This window comes from Anolis carolinensis, chromosome 6 (genome assembly GCF_035594765.1).
Source record: "Anolis carolinensis isolate JA03-04 chromosome 6, rAnoCar3.1.pri, whole genome shotgun sequence".
Taxonomy (NCBI): domain Eukaryota; kingdom Metazoa; phylum Chordata; class Lepidosauria; order Squamata; family Dactyloidae; genus Anolis; species Anolis carolinensis.
Genome location: NC_085846.1, coordinates 38,129,014 through 38,146,904, shown reverse-complemented (window position 1 = coordinate 38,146,904; position 17,891 = coordinate 38,129,014). Strand labels below are relative to the sequence as shown.

The 17,891-nt window shown below is 42.3% G+C and overlaps 1 protein-coding gene across 1 annotated transcript in view; it reads left to right on the top strand.

Annotated features, from left to right (window-relative positions):
* grn (granulin precursor) overlaps nucleotides 1-12,312 on the top strand; it is a 39,442-nt gene extending 27,130 nt beyond the window's left edge. Inside the window, exons 11-15 of the mRNA XM_062984190.1 lie at nucleotides 2,423-2,659; nucleotides 5,716-5,943; nucleotides 7,935-8,162; nucleotides 9,367-9,606; nucleotides 11,083-12,312. Of these exons, the coding sequence (XP_062840260.1) occupies nucleotides 2,423-2,659; nucleotides 5,716-5,943; nucleotides 7,935-8,162; nucleotides 9,367-9,606; nucleotides 11,083-11,229 (1,080 nt within the window). The 3' untranslated portion in view covers nucleotides 11,230-12,312. The remainder of the gene's footprint in view (nucleotides 1-2,422; nucleotides 2,660-5,715; nucleotides 5,944-7,934; nucleotides 8,163-9,366; nucleotides 9,607-11,082) is intronic.
* The last annotated feature ends 5,579 nt before the right edge of the window (nucleotides 12,313-17,891 follow it).

The window sequence follows — 17,891 nt, the reverse complement described above, 5'->3', positions numbered from 1 at the left end:
GGAGGGCTTGGAGTCCAAGAATACTAAAGAGATGCACTAGAGCTGTGGTACTCAACCTGTGGGTCCCCAGATGTTTTGGCCTTCAACTCCCAGAAATCCTAACAGCTGGGGCCGGGCTGTGGCGCAGCTGGCTAGTAACCAGCTGCTATAAATCGCTACTGACCGAGAGGTCATGAGTTCGAAGCCCGGGTCGGGTTATGCCTCTGACCATTAATAACCCCGGCTTGCTGTTGACCTATGCAGCCCCGAAAGACAGTTGCACCTGTCAATTAGGGAAATTTAGGGACGCTTTATGCGGGAGGCTAATTTACAACACCATAAAACTGCCAGCAAAACACGAGGAAAGGAATGCGGAAGTACAGCCACTACTGGACGGTGAAGCAACAGCTCCCCCTGTGGCCGGAATCGTGAAGCTGGAAAAATGTTAAAAATGCCTCTGAGTCTGTCTAATGTATGTTGTTTGTCTGTTGGCATTGAATGTTTGCCATATATGTGTTCATTGTAATCCGCCCTAAGTCCCCTTCAGGGTGAGAAGGGCGGAATATAAATACTGTAAATAAATAATAAATAAATAAACTGGCTGGGATTTCTGGGAGTTGTAGGCCAAAACACCTGGGGACTCACAGGTTGAGAACCACGGCACTAGAGGAACTAGAAAATGCCTAGAGAAGTCAGACTGTAACTATGTCTATTTTAACTGAATTGTTTTGCTTTGTTATGATGTGGTTATTATGTTTGCAGTGTTTCAAGTTGTTGTATGTTGTTTTGACATTTGACTTGTTTTTGCATACATGTTGGAAACGGCCCGGAGTCCTCTCGAGGAGATAGAGTGGTATATAAATAAAGTTTTATATTATTACTATTTTATTATGTCACAGCAAACAAGATAGATATGCTGGATTTTGTATCCAGATTTTGTATCTGATTATTATTATTATTATTATTATTGACACAACAACATTGTATGACACAGCAAACAAGATAGATATGCTGGATTTCGTATCACAAAATCACAAGTCAAACACTTCCCAAGCGTTTAGGACTGTGTGATATATTTTCGGATGATGCGCGCAGATCCCAGTAGGGTGGCCTTTTGCAGTTGGCAGATCGGAATTTTGTCAATGTCTATTGTTTCCAAATGCTGGCTGAGATCTTTTGGCACAGCACCCAATGTGCTGATCACCATTGGGACCACCTGTACTGGTTTCTGCCAGAGTCTTTGAAGTTCAATCTTGAGGTCCTGATAGCAGCTGAGTTTTTCCTGTTGTTTTTCGTCAATGCGACTGTCACCTGGGATGGCAACATCAATTATCCAAACGTTTTTCTTTTCTACAACTGTGATGTCTGGTGTGTTGTGTCCTATTATTATTATTATTGTTGTTGTTGTTGTTGTCAATTTGGACATAGATATATGAAACTGGGGGCAATGGGCCTGTGCATACAGGGATTGTACTGTATGTATTGTACTATTTGCTTTCTAGGCTTCTTAATCATTAATATGGAGCTGAGAAAGTACAGGGCGTGTCACATCTGGATGATTGGAAAATGAACTCAAGATCACAGTGTTGCCATCAGGAAAATAGAAAAGATCACAGTTTTGAGTGTATAAGTAAATAACAAAAGGAAACATCATTACCTGCCAAGGTGCAAATCTTAACTAGCGATCTACAGTTGAACTTCTTGTTAGTTTGACTTATGTCTTGCATTTCTCTTGCCAGCGCTCTGTATTTTCTGAGAAGTTCCCTTCCCTTCTCAGTTTCGTCCCCAGATTGGTTGCCTAGCTTGGCAGTCTGGCAGTTCTCACACTCTTTCAGTATTGACATTCAAAATAGTTGGAGGGTCAGGTGAAGGTGGGTTCAGCTTCTTGGAATGTAATCTTCCTCCTTTTGCTTTTTGTCTGTGTACATAATTACTGATTCCATCTATTTCAGACCTCTGGTATTGGAGGCAGTCCTTGATAATGCCCACTTTTTGGCCAGACAAATAATTTCATGATTTCCAAAAGATGTCTCATTTGTGCTCTCGGGTTCTCTTGTGTTTTACTTATGATCCAGGTTAGGTATCTCTAACTCCATTCTCTTCAGGCCTATTAGACTATATTTCCAAATATCCACAGTGTAGAGAAAAGGAAAGTGTTGGAAATTTGATTACTCTCCCTCAATGCAGTGCCCTTCAGGTATTTCAGACTATAACTCCTATATAAAAGCACCACATTAGGGAAGTCTGACCAAAAGTTTCTACTAGCCTCTTTCTTCCTTTAAGGTATTTAAATTGGAAAGAACAGTTTTGATTTAGGTCCTCAACCAGAATTCTATTACATTTGGTTGATGGGATTCTGGCCTCCCCAACTAGAATCAGTAAAGTGTCCCCTCCTTCTGTCCAGTGGACCCAACAATTGTATGACTTCTCTTTCACTCTGCAGGCTGTGTGTTGTCAAGATCACATCCATTGCTGTCCCAATGGCTACTCATGTAATCCATCGACTGGCTCTTGCTTCAAGAGTGGACACCATCTCCCTTGGCTGGAGAAGAAAGCTGCTATCTCAACCATCACCTCTGAGATCCAGAATGTCCGGTGTGATGATGTGTCAAGTTGTGCGGATGGGCAGACATGCTGCCACACTGCAACAGGTGGCTGGAGCTGTTGCCCTCTGCCAGAGGTTGGTGTGTATGTTTGTGTGTCCTGAAATTTCTAAAATCACATTTTTAGGTGAATCTCTTAACCAGCATGGTTATTGGCCATTTTATCTGGGGGATTCTGAAAATTCCCATCCCAAAAAAACTGCCACTTCATTTGTGGGTTGGGCAAGCATTAGGCCTCTGGAATCTAATGCCTTTCTGACTTAAACCCCAAGAGCCAGCAGGCTTTAAAATGGTAACTTTGAAAGCCCAGAACCTGGGAGTGTTGAGGTTCACCTCACAGTGATTTAGAGCATCATGACTCCTATCAGGGATAGTCTTCTCTTTGATATAAGTCATGTGTCACTTCTTAATTTTCTGTGCTTGTTGAAGGCCATTTTTGCAAGTCTTCCAGGTCTTAAATCAGGTTTTCACTTCACCATCTAAACCATTTATATGTTGTGTCTTGATTTGATTTGTATGCTATTAATTGCCATGAAGTCAACATTGACTTACAGCGAGCCTGCTCATGTCTTGCAGATTTGTGAATCAATTATTTCAATCTTTCTCCATTTCAGTAGGATTTTGCCACTGCTCCTTAATATGAGCAAGAAGTCCTTGCCCATCTACTGGAGATCTCCTAGATCCTGTTTTGTTAAGCTTTCCATTGCCCTAATTAGAAAGGAGTACTTGCTGGTTAGGGCAAGAGTGTTTTTAATAAGTTTTAATAAGTTTTAATAAGTTTTAATAAGTAATACGGCGCTATCATATTGCCCGTATGTGTGGTTACGGCTGTTTTTAGTGTATATGCTTTTGAATTACCTATAATTCTATTTATAGTTCAGTGTTATGTATTCATGATAAAGAATTTGATCTGTCCTTGTAAGCCAGGGGTCCCCAAACTAAGGCCCGGGGGCCACATGCGGCCCATCAAAGCCATTTATCCGGCCCCCACGGCACAAAGGCAGAAGGGGGTTGGGCTAAATGACCCAAGGGTTCTCTTCTTCTCTTCCAACTATTATTATTATTATTATTACTATTTTATTATGACACAGCAAACAAGATAGATATGCTGGATTTCATATCACAAAATCACAAGTCGAACACTTCCCAAGTGTCTAGGACCCAAAATGAACAGTCACAGAAATATACAATGCCAGAAAACTGCACAATTATTATTATTATTATTATTATTATTATTATTATTATTAACATTGAGGCTGGGAGGCCATTTGTCAGGGGTGCTTTGCTTGTGCTTTTGGTGCCCAAAGACAGAAGGGGATTGGACTCAATGGCCCAAAGGGTCTCTTCCAACCCTATTTATTATTATTATTATTATTATTATTATTATTATTATTATTATTATTATTGCTTGGTGGCCAACTATAGACCGGCCCTCCAACTGTCCGAAGGATCGTGAACTGGCCCCCAGTTTAAAAAGTTTGGGGACCCCTGTTGTAAGCCATATGCATTCCAGGCCTGGGAAGATATGAATTATTAACCATTACAGTTGGGAGTTGTTTCAAATCGTGGGCCTGAGAGCAGAGCTTGGAAAAGTTACTTTTGGAAACTAATGCTCCAGCTAACCTTGCTGACTGAGGCCCCTTCTAAATTGCCATATAAAATCCAGATTATCTGCTTTGAACTGGATTATATGGCAGTGTAGATTTAAATAATCCAGTTCAAAGCAGATAATCTGGATTATCTGCTTTAATTATCTGGATTATATGGCAGTGCAGAAGGTCTGAGTGTTTAGGGAATTCTAGTAAAAGATGTGTGTGGAATGGAGGCAGCTCATTTCTCTGAGGTTATTTTGCTTCTAATATTTTATGCAATGGTATCTCAGATAATCTTTACTGCTACGTCTATCTGATTAGATAGTTCCCTGCAATTGGCTTCCTTCAGCACCCCAAGATGCTGTGAAATTCATTCAGTCTTCCTCACAAGTCTGAAATTGGTACTCAGTAGTAGAGCAGAACTTTGAAACTGGGGCCTCTTGAATCAGAAACAAAAAAAATTTCCCCCCACGGCACCATCCTGTCTCTTTATCCACCACTTGCCCAGAGGGTTGGGGGTAACAGTTTCTTTGGATTATAATTCCAAGAATATGTTGTCAATATGGCTATGTTGGTTGGGAGTTTCTGAGAGCTGTAGTCATAAAATCATAGATGTGGAAGAGACCCCAAGGGCCATCCAGCCCAATCCCCAACAGTACAGGAACACATAATCAAAGCATTCCCAAGAGAAGGCAATCAAGCCTTTGCTTAAAAACCTCCAGAGAAGGACATCGCCACACTCCAATGCTGCACCATATTCCATATTCCTCTTACTTTCAGGAAGTTTTCCCTTATGTTTATATGGAATGTTTCTTCCTGCAATTTGAATCCATGGCTCCAAGTCCTAGTTTTCAAAGCAGGAGAAAACAAGCCTGTCCCATCCCAAATACAACATCCTTTCAAATGTGTGTGTGTATGTGTGTATATAATATATGGCTATCTAGCCCTGGTGGTGGCGCAGTGTGTTAAAGCGCTGAGCTGCTGAACTTGCAGATCGAAAGGTCCCAGGTTCAAATCCCGGGAGCGGAATGAGCGCCCGCTGTTAGCCCCAGCTCCTGCCAACCTAGCAGTTCGAAAACATGCCAATGTGAGTAGATCAATAGGTACCGCTCCGGCGGGAAGGTAATGGTGCTCCATGCAGTCATGCCGGCCACATAACCTTGGAGGTGTCTATGGACAACGCCAGCTCTTCGGCTTAGAAATGAAGATGAGCACCAACCCCCAGATTTGGTCACGACTGGACTTAATGTCAGGGGAACACCTTTACCTTTACCTATCTAGTCCAACAGGAGTAACTTTTCAAAGCTGTGCCTCCTAAGAGGAAGGGGTTTCTTTGTTGTGGGTATGGCCATAAAAAGAATGCTTGAAGAAAGAGCCTGGGTATGTGTGGGTAAGAAGTGTGCTCAAACTGTTTGGCTGGCCAAATGGGCGCCGCAAGGGTGTCCTGGAGTTATTTTCATAAACAAGAAAGCAGCATTTTGGCAGCCTTCTGACTTCTTGTGCCATTCTTTTCCAACCTGTGGCTTCTTTCTTCTCCATAGGCAGTCTGCTGCGCTGACTCTTTCCATTGCTGCCCCAGTGGGTACTTGTGTGATGTTGCACATGGCTCCTGCATCAAAAGCCAGGTCCCCTCCCAGCGCCTCTCCATGACTCCTGTTCTGAGAAGGCAGGTTGGAGAAGTGAAATGTGACGACCAAACCAGCTGCCCAGATGGACAGACATGTTGCCGGCTTTCCTCGGGCCAATGGGGTTGCTGTCCTTTCCCACGGGTAAGCAAGTTTCAGGAAGGGAATCTTGGAAGACAAGGCATGGAGGACCCTCCAGATGTCGAGGACTGCAAGTCTCATAGCTCCCAGCCAGCAAGGCCAGAGTCTGGGATTGTGGAAGCTATAGCCCAATGGCTTCTAATGAGACTAAAATATGTTTTATTTTCTTTTTTCTTTGATTGTTTTTATTTCTTACTGTGACTGTGTTATTGCATTGTTCTGTATGAAAATAACCAGTCATTTTACATACATTTGTTGTTTTAGGGATAAGCAATGTAGAAAGTATCGGCCAAAACATCTGGAAGATGCCAGATTGTCTACCTATGTTGCGATAGTCCGTTAAGAATAACTGGCTGAAGTTGAAAGCTTGTATTCTGCCATTTCTTTCTGCTACAGGGAAATCTCACAAGTGCTGAATCCCAGTAATTCTTCCTTGGTTTATAGTGAACTGGGCCTTTGTCACTAGGCAGATAATTTTTGGAGTCCTTGTTAACATCATGTTCAAACATTAACAGCTGTGCAGTAGTGCAGAGAGGCAGTCAGTACCTATGACCATGTTTGCTTTAAAAAACCAAACAAACAGCTCCTGTATCAAATGTTAGCTTAAGGATAGGAAGATATATGAAGGCTGAGAAAGGACTGGGGGAGTGAATTTTCTTTGATAACTTGAACAGTTTTCATAACACTATGTAACAAAATTAGAAACATTTTCTGTTCCCAGTTTAAAAGTATTATTTCCTGTTTAATTGTGCCGTACTTAGTTTGAAAGTAGTTGTTATACTCCAGAAACTTTGTTTTTGTGTCTGTCAAAAACTAGGTTGAATTGGTTGAGACTATGAGATATGCATTGAAAAATTATAGCAAACTGTGCTGCAGGATGTCCTGCCAAAACCAAGTTTTGACAGTTTAATAAACTTTTCCTTGTTTTTATGATAGAACTAATTAGGAAATGACGTTTATAACCTAGGAACAAAAATTGTGTTACATAGTGTAATTATTGACCCACAGATGGGTCACACTTGTCCAATTTGATTTTCTTTGTTTACTTCTTTTGGAAAAGCATGAGATTTTAGAGATCATAACCTTTTGGAAAACCAGAATCTCCATAATCCTTTTGGAGAATAATGGCATTCATAACCATTTGAAAATCATAACCTTTTGTAGAAGTGCCAAAAACTTGTTTGAGTAAAATCTTATTTTCAGTGGTATATTATGCAAGGCAATTTGGCTTTCAGTTAGACTGATTACCTGGTTGTCTCTGATCTCTTAGGAACAGAGATTATGCCAATGCACAAAATATAGCAGTTCTTCAGAAGTGTTTTTTTCAGTGCCCAAAAGCATCTACTCTCCCATAAAATATCTTGTTTCTATATCATGCTCTCAAGAGACAAAAATAGACTTCACTAATATTAACATCTGGTTTACTCACAACCTTCATGTATTCAGCATACAGGTATGTAACTTGTCAATCCAGCTACATATAGATTTGAAGTAATTTATCTGTGCAGATAACACAGAGCATCTTTCTTATAATCAAGAGCAACATTAGTTTGCTCTTAACAGTCCATAGTCTACATGGCATCTGGTGGAGTCTGTGCTTTAATGGAGTCTGAAGTCCAAAGCATCTCATGGCTAAAGCATTTCTGTGTTCTAAAATGGAGTCTGAGATTACAAAGTAGTCCTAGATATGATCATGTGGTATGTAGCCCCTCCCATAACCTCAATAAACATAGAGTAAAGGGAAAACTGCATACCAAAATATACAGTAAGCAAACAGAATCATATACAAACAAATTGTTATCAATAAAACATATGGCAGCAACAGGTGTCAGGATTCAGCACTCCAAAAGCTCTCAGGGCAGCAGTAAGATATGTCAAGGTTCAGCACTATGAAAAACTGTGTACTATTCCCAGTTCCAGCACAGAATTTATATTCCCTTGTGGTTAAATAGGCAATCGTTCGTTAATTGACTGTCTAACTGTCTCCCTTGCAGGCTGTCTGTTGTGCAGACCATGTGCATTGCTGCCCCAGTGGCTTCATGTGTGATCCATCCTCAGGCGTCTGCTCGAAGTCTCAGCATACTCTGCCCTGGGCACCCAAGCTTCCAGCCCAGACGCAGCAAAGCCAAGACATCCGTTGCAACAATACTGCCAGCTGCGAAGAAGGGCAGACCTGCTGCAAGGGTGTGTCAGGGGCTTGGAGCTGCTGCCAACTACCCAATGTGAGTTCATTCTGGTTTGCCATATGTGCTGTGAGTAGTAGAAAATGTGGGTACAGCACTGTGCCTATGTTACAGGCTCCTGAGACTCTCCTGGGCATTGACAAACCATTTTTAGAATTATTTTGGGAAATTTAATAGCGGGACATTTGAGCGCTTATAAACTGAAAGCTGAGATCCTTAAGATGACGATTTGCATGCCCAGGACCTATGTTTGTTGTTACACCCAAAGTATGGTTTAGAAATGTTGGGTGCTATAGACCCCTCATCATACATAATGATAGTGGGTGATAGGAGTTGCAATATTGCAACATTTATTTCTGTAATCAAATGAGAACTGATAATAACATTTCCAGATATCTACTGAGATCATCCTGGTATTCATTCTGCTACATGGTAATATGTTAATGGTGGATTTTTTAATTGGTTATTAGGCCTGTTCGTAGGAGCCCCAGTGGCCAAGTGTGTTAAAGCACTGAGCTGTTGAACTTGTAGACCAAAAGTTCCCAAGTTCAAATCCCGGGAGCGGAGTGAGCGCCCGCTGTTGCTCCAGCTTCTGCCAACCTAGCAGTTTGAAAACATGCTAATGTGAGTAGATCAATAGGTACCACTCCGGTGGGAAGGTAACGGTGCTCCATGCAGTCATGCCGGCCACATGACCTTGGAGGTGTCTACGGATAACACTGGCTCTTTGGCTTAGAAATGGAGATGAGCACCAACCCCCAGAGTCAGACATGACTGGACTTAACGTCAGGGGAAACCTTTACCTTTACCTTGGGCCTATTCCTAAGGTTATTTGGAGCATCAATTCAGAAAATTGTATTGGATCGACTGCACTAGCTCTGGTTTCTTAGATTTAGTTATCCTGGGTTTCTATTTGAGAACATATGGGTGTTAGTATATGGCATATGTTCTATAGCTAAAAAACCAGAGCTGATGTGGGAAAATGGGTGCCATTTTTGGAATCGGGAGGTCAGATTTATCCAGAAACAGGGCCCCCAATTAGCTAGAAATTAAGGCACCAAAATGTGTGTTGTCCAGTGTAATCATTCAGCAATGATAAAAAAGCACATTCAGGCATATGTTGAACTTTCACCTGTGTGTGTCACAAACAGGATGCCAGCCTTTGCTTGCTCTTTAGCTAGGTTAGCAATAGTGTCTGTTCAACAAGTCCCAAACTGAGATTGTTCTCTCCTGCCTTCCACAGGCTGTTTGCTGTGAGGATCACCAACACTGTTGCCCCTCTGGCTACACCTGCAATGTTGCAGCTCAGAGTTGTGAGAAACAGCACAAGCCCACAGTTCTGCCTTCAGGGGACCTGCTGATGTCTTCCCAAGTTGCCATCACCACTTTGGATGTGTCTTGTGGTGACCAACACTACTGTCATTATGGACAGACCTGCTGCAAGGCCAAGTCAGGCGGGTGGGCTTGTTGCCCCTACGACAAGGTCAGTACCTGAGCCAGGCAGTTTGGAGTTGAGTGTTTATAGCATTCACTACGATTTCAACAAAATTTCAAGCATTACAGCCATCCATCTTAGTTTAAAAGTTGCTTGGGATAGACAGCAGCCCTGTTCTTTTTTTCTCCCATACCAATTTGCCTACTTCTTAATTTTTTCATTTTTGGATGTATGTAAATGAGTATTGTGGGAGTAGCTGTAAAAAGTCATTAATAAAAATGGCAAATTATTTTTAAAGGGGTGACTTTGGAACATTGATCAATCAAAGGGACTGAAACAGTAACACAGGGATAAAATCCCTGTGATATTCCAATTGCTCTTGGATTCCTGGTTCCATCAGTCCCAGCCAGTCTATCCAACGGTGAGGAACAACCTCTGCCTGCAGGGGTTTTTTAGTTTTTCAAATTATGAAGAACCAATGGGTTAAACCTTTGAGCCGGTTGAACTGCTGGCCTGAAGTTGGGCCGCTGACCTGAGGGTTGCCGGTTTGAATCTGTGAAACAGGGTGAGCTCCTGTCTGTCAGCTCTAGCTTGCAGACATGAGAAAAGCCTCCTAGCTGGATGGTAATAGATCCGGGCGTCCCCTGGGCAACGTCTCTGTAGACTGTCAGTTCTCTCACATCTAGAAGCGACTTGCAGTATGTTCTTAAGTTGCTAAAATAAAACCCATGCCCCAAAAGCAAAAGGGAAATGAACCCTACCTTAGGGGGCTAGAAATTGGTCTAGTCATGGTACTGTTAGTGAGCTTCCAATTTTTACAAAGGAACTTCATGTGTTTAAAGAAAGGGTTTTGTCAAGACTAGTACAACTTCTGGACCTGCAGGAGAAATGGTCCTGAACTTACTCCAAAAACAGTAAACTAGATAATGGTGAATCTGCTGGAAGTTACCATATAGTTGCCCTAGCGGCACCTAGCAATATCTTTCCATACATTTTGATGTCCTTCAGGACAGCTCTATCATAACCTTCAGCATAACTTGCCTGGAAGGCCTAGAAAATTCCTAGAGACGACGCCTCTTGTTGGGTGTGAGTAGATGAAACTTTGGATACAGGTCCCATGGCTACTGGGGCTGCACTGTACAAATTAATGGCATGGGGGTTTTTTTGTGTCAGTGGTGACTTGAGAAACTGCAAGTCGCTTCTGGTGTGAGAGAATTGGCCACCTGGAAGGACATAGTCCAGGGGACGCCTGGATGTTTGATGTTTTACCATCCTGTAGAAGGCTTTTCTCATGTCCCCGCAAGAGGAGCTAGACCTGACAGATAGGAGCTCACCCCGCTCCCCGGATTTGAACAGTCATCCTTTCGGTCAGCAGTCCTGCCGGCAGAAGGGTTTAACCCACTGTGCCACCGGGGGCTGCAATGGCATGGTGTGGGGTGAATATCCTGAAGGTCATTTGAGGCCACTGGCTGCCATAGCTTCATGCTGTAACGTTCATGCCCCTTCTCTTTTCTCCCCTTACAGGGAACCTGCTGCCGTGACGAACTCCATTGCTGTCCACCTGGTTTCTATTGCTCCATTTCGGGATTTGAATGTTACAAGAAATGGCCCCTCCGTTGGGACGCTGGTGCCTTCTCCTCTCGCTCTTCCCAAGCGCGCCCATTGCTTTGAAGTGCCTTTTGGGGTGGACTTGCCCCATGTTTGGGGGCTAGAGTGCTTCTTTCAGGGAGGGGCTTTTCTGGCCCAGAGGGAGTCCTGGTTTTTTTATACTTGTTGCCTCAGGGGTTGGAAGAGGCTTCTCCTTTCTCCTGCTTTCAGGTATTGCCTGAATAACAAGCCCACACTCCTGTGGACAGTTCCTCCTTTTCTTGCCTTCTGGCATTTCTGGTTCACTTCCAAGCCCAGAATCATCCTGGCCGCCTCCTCCAATCTTGAAAGAGTTGTCATGTTTCCTTTCTCTTTGGAAGATTTATGGGGTTTAGTGTCTTTTAAAAAAAATTGCCATTGCTCTTCCAATATTTTTTAAAGTTTTGTTTTACTTTCATGCACTTTCTGAAAATAATAATCTGCACACTGGATTAGCAGCTGCCATTTTTCCTGCCATGTCTGAGCGTGTAAGGTTCCACATATCGTGTTGCAAAGGCTTTTGCTGGGAGAGAAAGCCAACCCTTTGTCTTTTTTGTTATACACAGAGTTTTTGGGAAAGAACAGGGGTCCATTGCTCTCAGGGTCAGGTTTCCCAAGCATCTTGAGCCTCCTTAAAACTAAGCCCGCCTGCAAAGACATCCCTGCCTCCTCCCATCTTGAGATCTTGCAGTGTTGTTTCCCACTTGCCTTTTTCATTCTGCAGCCTTTCCTTATACACATCATACAATTTTTAAAAAAACTGTAAGGAGATACAAGTTTGGTGCCGAAATCGGTTGGGACAAGCTGTGTATGTTAATATACTTTGGATGCAGGTCTGGATTTTACCGCCTAAGAACCTGCGGGAACGTATCTTAAAACCCCTGCATTTAATGGCTTATCCTGGGGTGCTATATGCCCCCCTCCCTTGCAGTACGGGAACAATCAGTGCTTTTGCACTCTCCCTCTTTCTCTTTCTTTCTTTTTCTTTCTTTCTTCCACCTGTGTTAATCAGAGTCTCTCCACTTATCAGAGACAGGGATGATTGATTTTATTGTGTTAGCAAACTTTGATACTGTGGTTGGAAATACAAGAGTGAGAAATCCAATAAATTGACTGATTTAAAATGTGTTGACTGTGTGAAGTGAAGGTTTCAAGTTGAGCATCCCAAGGAATCAGAACTGTATTAAATGATCAAGAGCGAAGGCATCTTTAAGATATTGGTTGTCCCTAGACTCTCTCGGGAACAATGAAAGCTGTCCATGATCTATCCCAGTGGTTCTCAACCTGTGGGTCCCCAGGTGTTTTGGCCTACAACTCCCAGAAATCCCAGCCAGTTTACCAGCTGTTAGGATTTCTGGGAGCTGAAGGCCAAAACATCTGTGAACCCACAGGTTGAGAACCACTGATCTATTCTGTACACACTTTTTTGGGAATAAGGTACACCAGATACGTGGAGGCGACTCCATGCACATCGTGTTTGTACAAATTTAAGGATGCTTAAATAACACTATGTAACAACATTTGTATTTATTTATTACATCATTTCTACCCCGCCCTTCTCACCCCTCAGGGGACTCAGGGCAGCTTACAATATGAGCATATACATCAAAACAATTTATATCACGTTTAAAAATCCATTTAGATTAAAAATTACATTAAAATTAAGAACTTACATTTAAAAACCTAGATAGTTATACATATAAATATACATTCAGGCGAATTTCAAGTCCAAGTGGGGGCTATCAGTGAGTCATATAGTTATCATATCTCATTTCTACTTCTACTTTGAAAAATGTTCTGTTCTGTTCCTGCTTTGAAAGTGTTATTCCCTGTTTTAATTGTGTGGTACTTACTTTGAAAGTAGTTGTTATACTCCTGAAACTTCGTTTTTGCGGCTGCCACAAATTACGTTGAATTGGTTGAGACACTGACATGTTAATTGAAAAACTAGCATAATGTGCTGCAGGATGTCCCACAAAAATACAGTTTTTGCAATTTAATAAGCTTTGTCCATGTTTTTATGATAAAATCAATTAGGAAATGACATTTATAACTGAGGAGAAGCAAACTCTGGACTCCCCAAGTTTTAGTCCCATGCTCAAACTACTGCACTATGCTGACGTAGAGCACGTTGCAATAGTCCAATTTGGATGTAACCAACGCATGTACCACTGTGCCCAGGTACGATGTGTCCAGGAGCGGGTGCAGTTGGCTCCCAAGCTTTAACTCTGGGAAGGCCGACCTAGTCACCACCGCCACCTGGGCCTCCAGGTTTAAAGCAGAGTCTAGGATGACCCCCAGACTGTGTACCTGAGGTTTCAGGGGGAATGTAACCCCATCCAGCTCAGGTTGGAATACTGCTCCCAGGTCCATGTTTCGAGACACCAGTAGTACCTCCATATTGTCTGGATTGAATTTCAACTTGTTTACACTCATCTAGTCCATCACTGCCTTCAGACAACAGTTCAAGGACAGGACCGCTTCCTTAACATCAGGTGAAAAGGAGTAGTAAAGATGGGCATCACCTGCATACAGATGATACCGAACTCCAAGACTCTGGATAATCTCTCCTAGTGGCTTCAGGTAGATGTTAAATAACATCGGGGATAAAGATGAGCCCTGTGGGACCCCACCTTCTGGGACCGGTCCACGAGGAAGGATCAGAGCCACTATTGGACAGTGCCTCCTAACTCCATCCCCTCGAGTCTCCCAGTCGATACCATGATCAATGATATTGAAGGCCACTGAGAGGTCCAGGAGAGTTAACAGGATCACACTGCCCCTGTCAAGCTCTCCCTGTAGATCATCCACCAAAGCTGTTTCTGTTCCATGTCCTGATCTGAAGCCAGATTGGAATAGATCCAGATAATCAACGTCATCCAGGAATCCCTGGAGTTGTTTAGCCACCACCTGCTCCAGGATCTTATTGATAAACGGCAAATTGGATACTGTATACCAGGGGTCCCCAAACTTTTTAAACAGGGGGCCAGTTCACAGTCCCTCAGCCCATTGGAGTGCCGGACTATAGTTAAAAAAAAACTATGAACAAATTCCTGTGCACACTGCACATATCTTATTTGGAAGTAAACAAAATGGGAACAAATACAGTCTCAATGTTAATAATAATCATCGTCATCATAAAAATAATAGAGAGGGTTGGAAGAGACCCCTTGGGCCATTTAGTCCAGCCCCCTTCTGCCTTTGTGCACCAAAAGCACAAGCAAAGCACCCCTAACAGATGGCCACCCAGCCTCAATGTTGTTAATAATAATAATAATAATAATAATACATCACACAGCCCTAAACACTTGGGAAGTGTTCGACTTGTGATTTTGTGATACGAAATCCAGCATATATATCTCATTTGCTGTGTTATACGTTTTTGTGTCAGTAATAATAATAATAAATACGTTTGGAAGAGACCCCTTGGGCCATTTAGTCCAGCCCCCTTCTGCCTTTGTGCACCAAAAGCACTAGCAAAGCACCCCTTAATTATTATTAAATAATAATTAAAAACCATTACAAACAAGCAAAGCTTTGGAAGGCGCGGGAGGAGGCGGGAAAGGTGCGCGGCTTTCCCTCCTCCCTCGTGCCACACATGCCTTCCTCAGCAGAGGAGGGAGCCACCGCCATGGGGGCTGGATAAATGGCTTCGATGGGCCACATATGGCCCCCGGGCCTTAGTTTGGGGACCCCTGCTGTATACATTCAGTCCACTGCCAGCCACATCGTATCTTAACTAACTAGTGGAACCATGTGTTAAACATACTAAGATCGAAGTTGGAGTTGAAGAAGTCGGTAGTTTTTAAGAAAATGTAAACAGGGAGATTATGATTTGTCCAAACCACTACAGTAGGTGTATATAACAGAGAGGGAAGAGTGTATTTACTAATCTGTGAGAAGGAAAGGAATTAGGATGGTAATCAAAAACATATCCATTTACTTAGGATATATTTCTAAACGCACAGCTGAGAAGGGGACTGCGATGACGGGGTTGTGGCACAGGCCGGGCTGTGGCGCAGGTTGGTTAGCAGCCAGCTGCAACAAATCACTCTGACCAAGAGGTCATGAGTTCAAGGCCAGCTCATGCCTGCGTTTGTCTCTGTCTCTGTTCTATGCTATGGCATTGAATTTTTGCCTTATATGTGTGCAATGTGATCCACCCTGAGTCCCCTTCAGGGTGAGAAGGGCGGAATATAAATACTGTAAATAAATAAATAAATGACCCTCCAGACAGTACTGGGGAGCAACTCCCATTATCCTTCACATTTGGAAAAACTGCCCTGGGTTGATGGTAGTTGCAGCCCAACAAAAGGCCAGCTTTAATTTCAACAAAGATGGTAGATGGACAGATCCATTAACCCTTGCATTTTGTGTCACAGGCCTAACATTTTGGATGCCTTTGGCTTTTCTCTTCCTCCCCATGGTGCTGCTCTGTCCAGTTCCACAAGTGAAGGCAACAGGAAGAATATCAGGGAAAGGAAGCCAAGTGGAGGAGGAGGACCTGTCTGTCAGTCACAGGAAGATCAGCGGAGTCTCTTTGGTCTTGTTTCTGTCTGCCTCCCTTCCTGGGGTGAAAGGGCAGCTGCAAACAGTGCCATTTTTATCTTTCCTGCCTGTCTTTGCACTTCCTGCAGTCATTGTAAAGCTTTGAGGTTTTCCCACAATTGTAGGCTGGCTCGGCTCCTTCATGGAAAGACAGGCAGTGGCATCAGTAGTATATTTCATCCATAAACATACAAAACAAACCAACAACCAGCACCAAGGAATGGGACAGGAACCGCAGCTTTCAGCACTTTGTTTCATCTCTGCAATCGGAAAAGGGCGGAGATCTTACGGCAAAGACTGATTTCCTATAAAACTGGGACTAGACTTCAATGGCAGTCACATCAGTATGGAATATCAGTATAGCACTTTGTAGCACAAGGCTTTGTAGCTGGATATGGCATAAAGATGTAGATGCCATAAACCACACATTCGGAATGAAAAGACAAAAAGTCACACAATACTTCAGTCTTCCTGGGCATTGCATCTTGGATTTCGGGACAGCTATCCTCGAAGAAAACAACACAAAATACAAAGGAAGATTGTGAAAATAAACAGCTGACTTGGAATGTATTTACACATTTCAGTCCATCATTAGATTGAGCAAAAACAATGGTTCTTTGGCATAATACATATAGCAAAAATTAACACCCCAATCCCATGGTGTTCTTTCTGATCAAAGTTCATGACATGCAGGTGGGATAATTGGAAATAATAATAATAATAATAATAATAATAATAATAATAATAATAATAATAATAATATACTTGATTTATATTCCGCCCTTCTCCCCAAGGGAGGGGACTCAGAGCGGATTACAGCATGTAAACAGACACAAGCAAACATTCAATGCATTGTTACAATGAAATACAAGGAGACACAAATACACAGACAAAGGAAAGGCTTCTCCTTTCATTTCCGGCTCTGGAAGCAGTGCTCAACTCCGGTTCTGGAGGAGGTGCTCTTCTCTATTTCCAAGCCAAGTAGCCTGCATTGGTCAAAGACACTTCCTGATCAGGTGGTCAGCATGATTACCCAAATGTGATTTACTCACATTTGCATGTTTTCAAACTGCTAGGTTGGCAGGAGCTAGAGCTTACAGCAGGAGCTCACCCCATCCTGTAGATTCGCACTGCCAACCTTCAGATCAGCAATTCAGCAGCACACGAGTTTAATCCGGTGCCCCACCACAATAAGTTAAAGTCAGTCCTCCATATCCACAGATTCTGCATCCACAGATTCAATCCTACATGACTTGAAAATATCCTCCCTCCTAAAAGAAAAACTCAAAAAGCAAACCTTGATTTTGCCATTTTTTTTTTTAATCTGGGGAGCAATTTACGTATGCTTGGATTTTGATATCCAGGAAAAATTCTTAATCCAAACCTCAGCAGATACCACTACCTTAGCAAGTTTGATGAAAAATTGACTTAGCAATGTGTTCCTTTGTAAAATTAGTACATTGCCCACGTTGATAAATTACATACACAGTTTCTGGTCAAAGGAAATTTAGTATAATGCCAAATGTTTAACTTTGTTTATGGTTTTTCTATACATTATAACTGTATTCTCAATTCGCTTCTGACATGATAAATAAGAATAAACAACTCCCGAATAGTGACTAAACTACTAGAGCAAGTGTCCCCAAACTTTTTAAACAGGGGGCCGGTTCACGATCCTTCGAACCGTTGGAGGGCCGGACTATAGTTGGCCACCGAGCAATTATTATTATTATTATTATTATTATTATTATTATTATTATTATTATTATTATTATTATTATTCCAGCATATCTATCTTGTTTGCTGTGTCATACAATAAAATAACAACAACAACAACAATAAAGAGGGTTGGAAGAGACCCTTTGGGCCATTGAGTCCAATCCCCTTCTGCCTTTGTGCACCAAAAGCACAAGCAAAGCACCCCTGACAGATGGCCATCCAGCCTCAATTTTTAATAATAATAATAATAATAATAATAATAATAATAATAATAATAAAGAGGATTGGAAGAGACCCCTTGGGCCATTGAGTCCAATCCCCTTCTGCCTTTGTGCACCAAAAGCACAAGCAAAGCACTCCTGACAGATGGCCACCCAGCCTCAATGTTAATAATAATAATAATAATAATAATAATAATAATAATAATAATAATAAAGAGG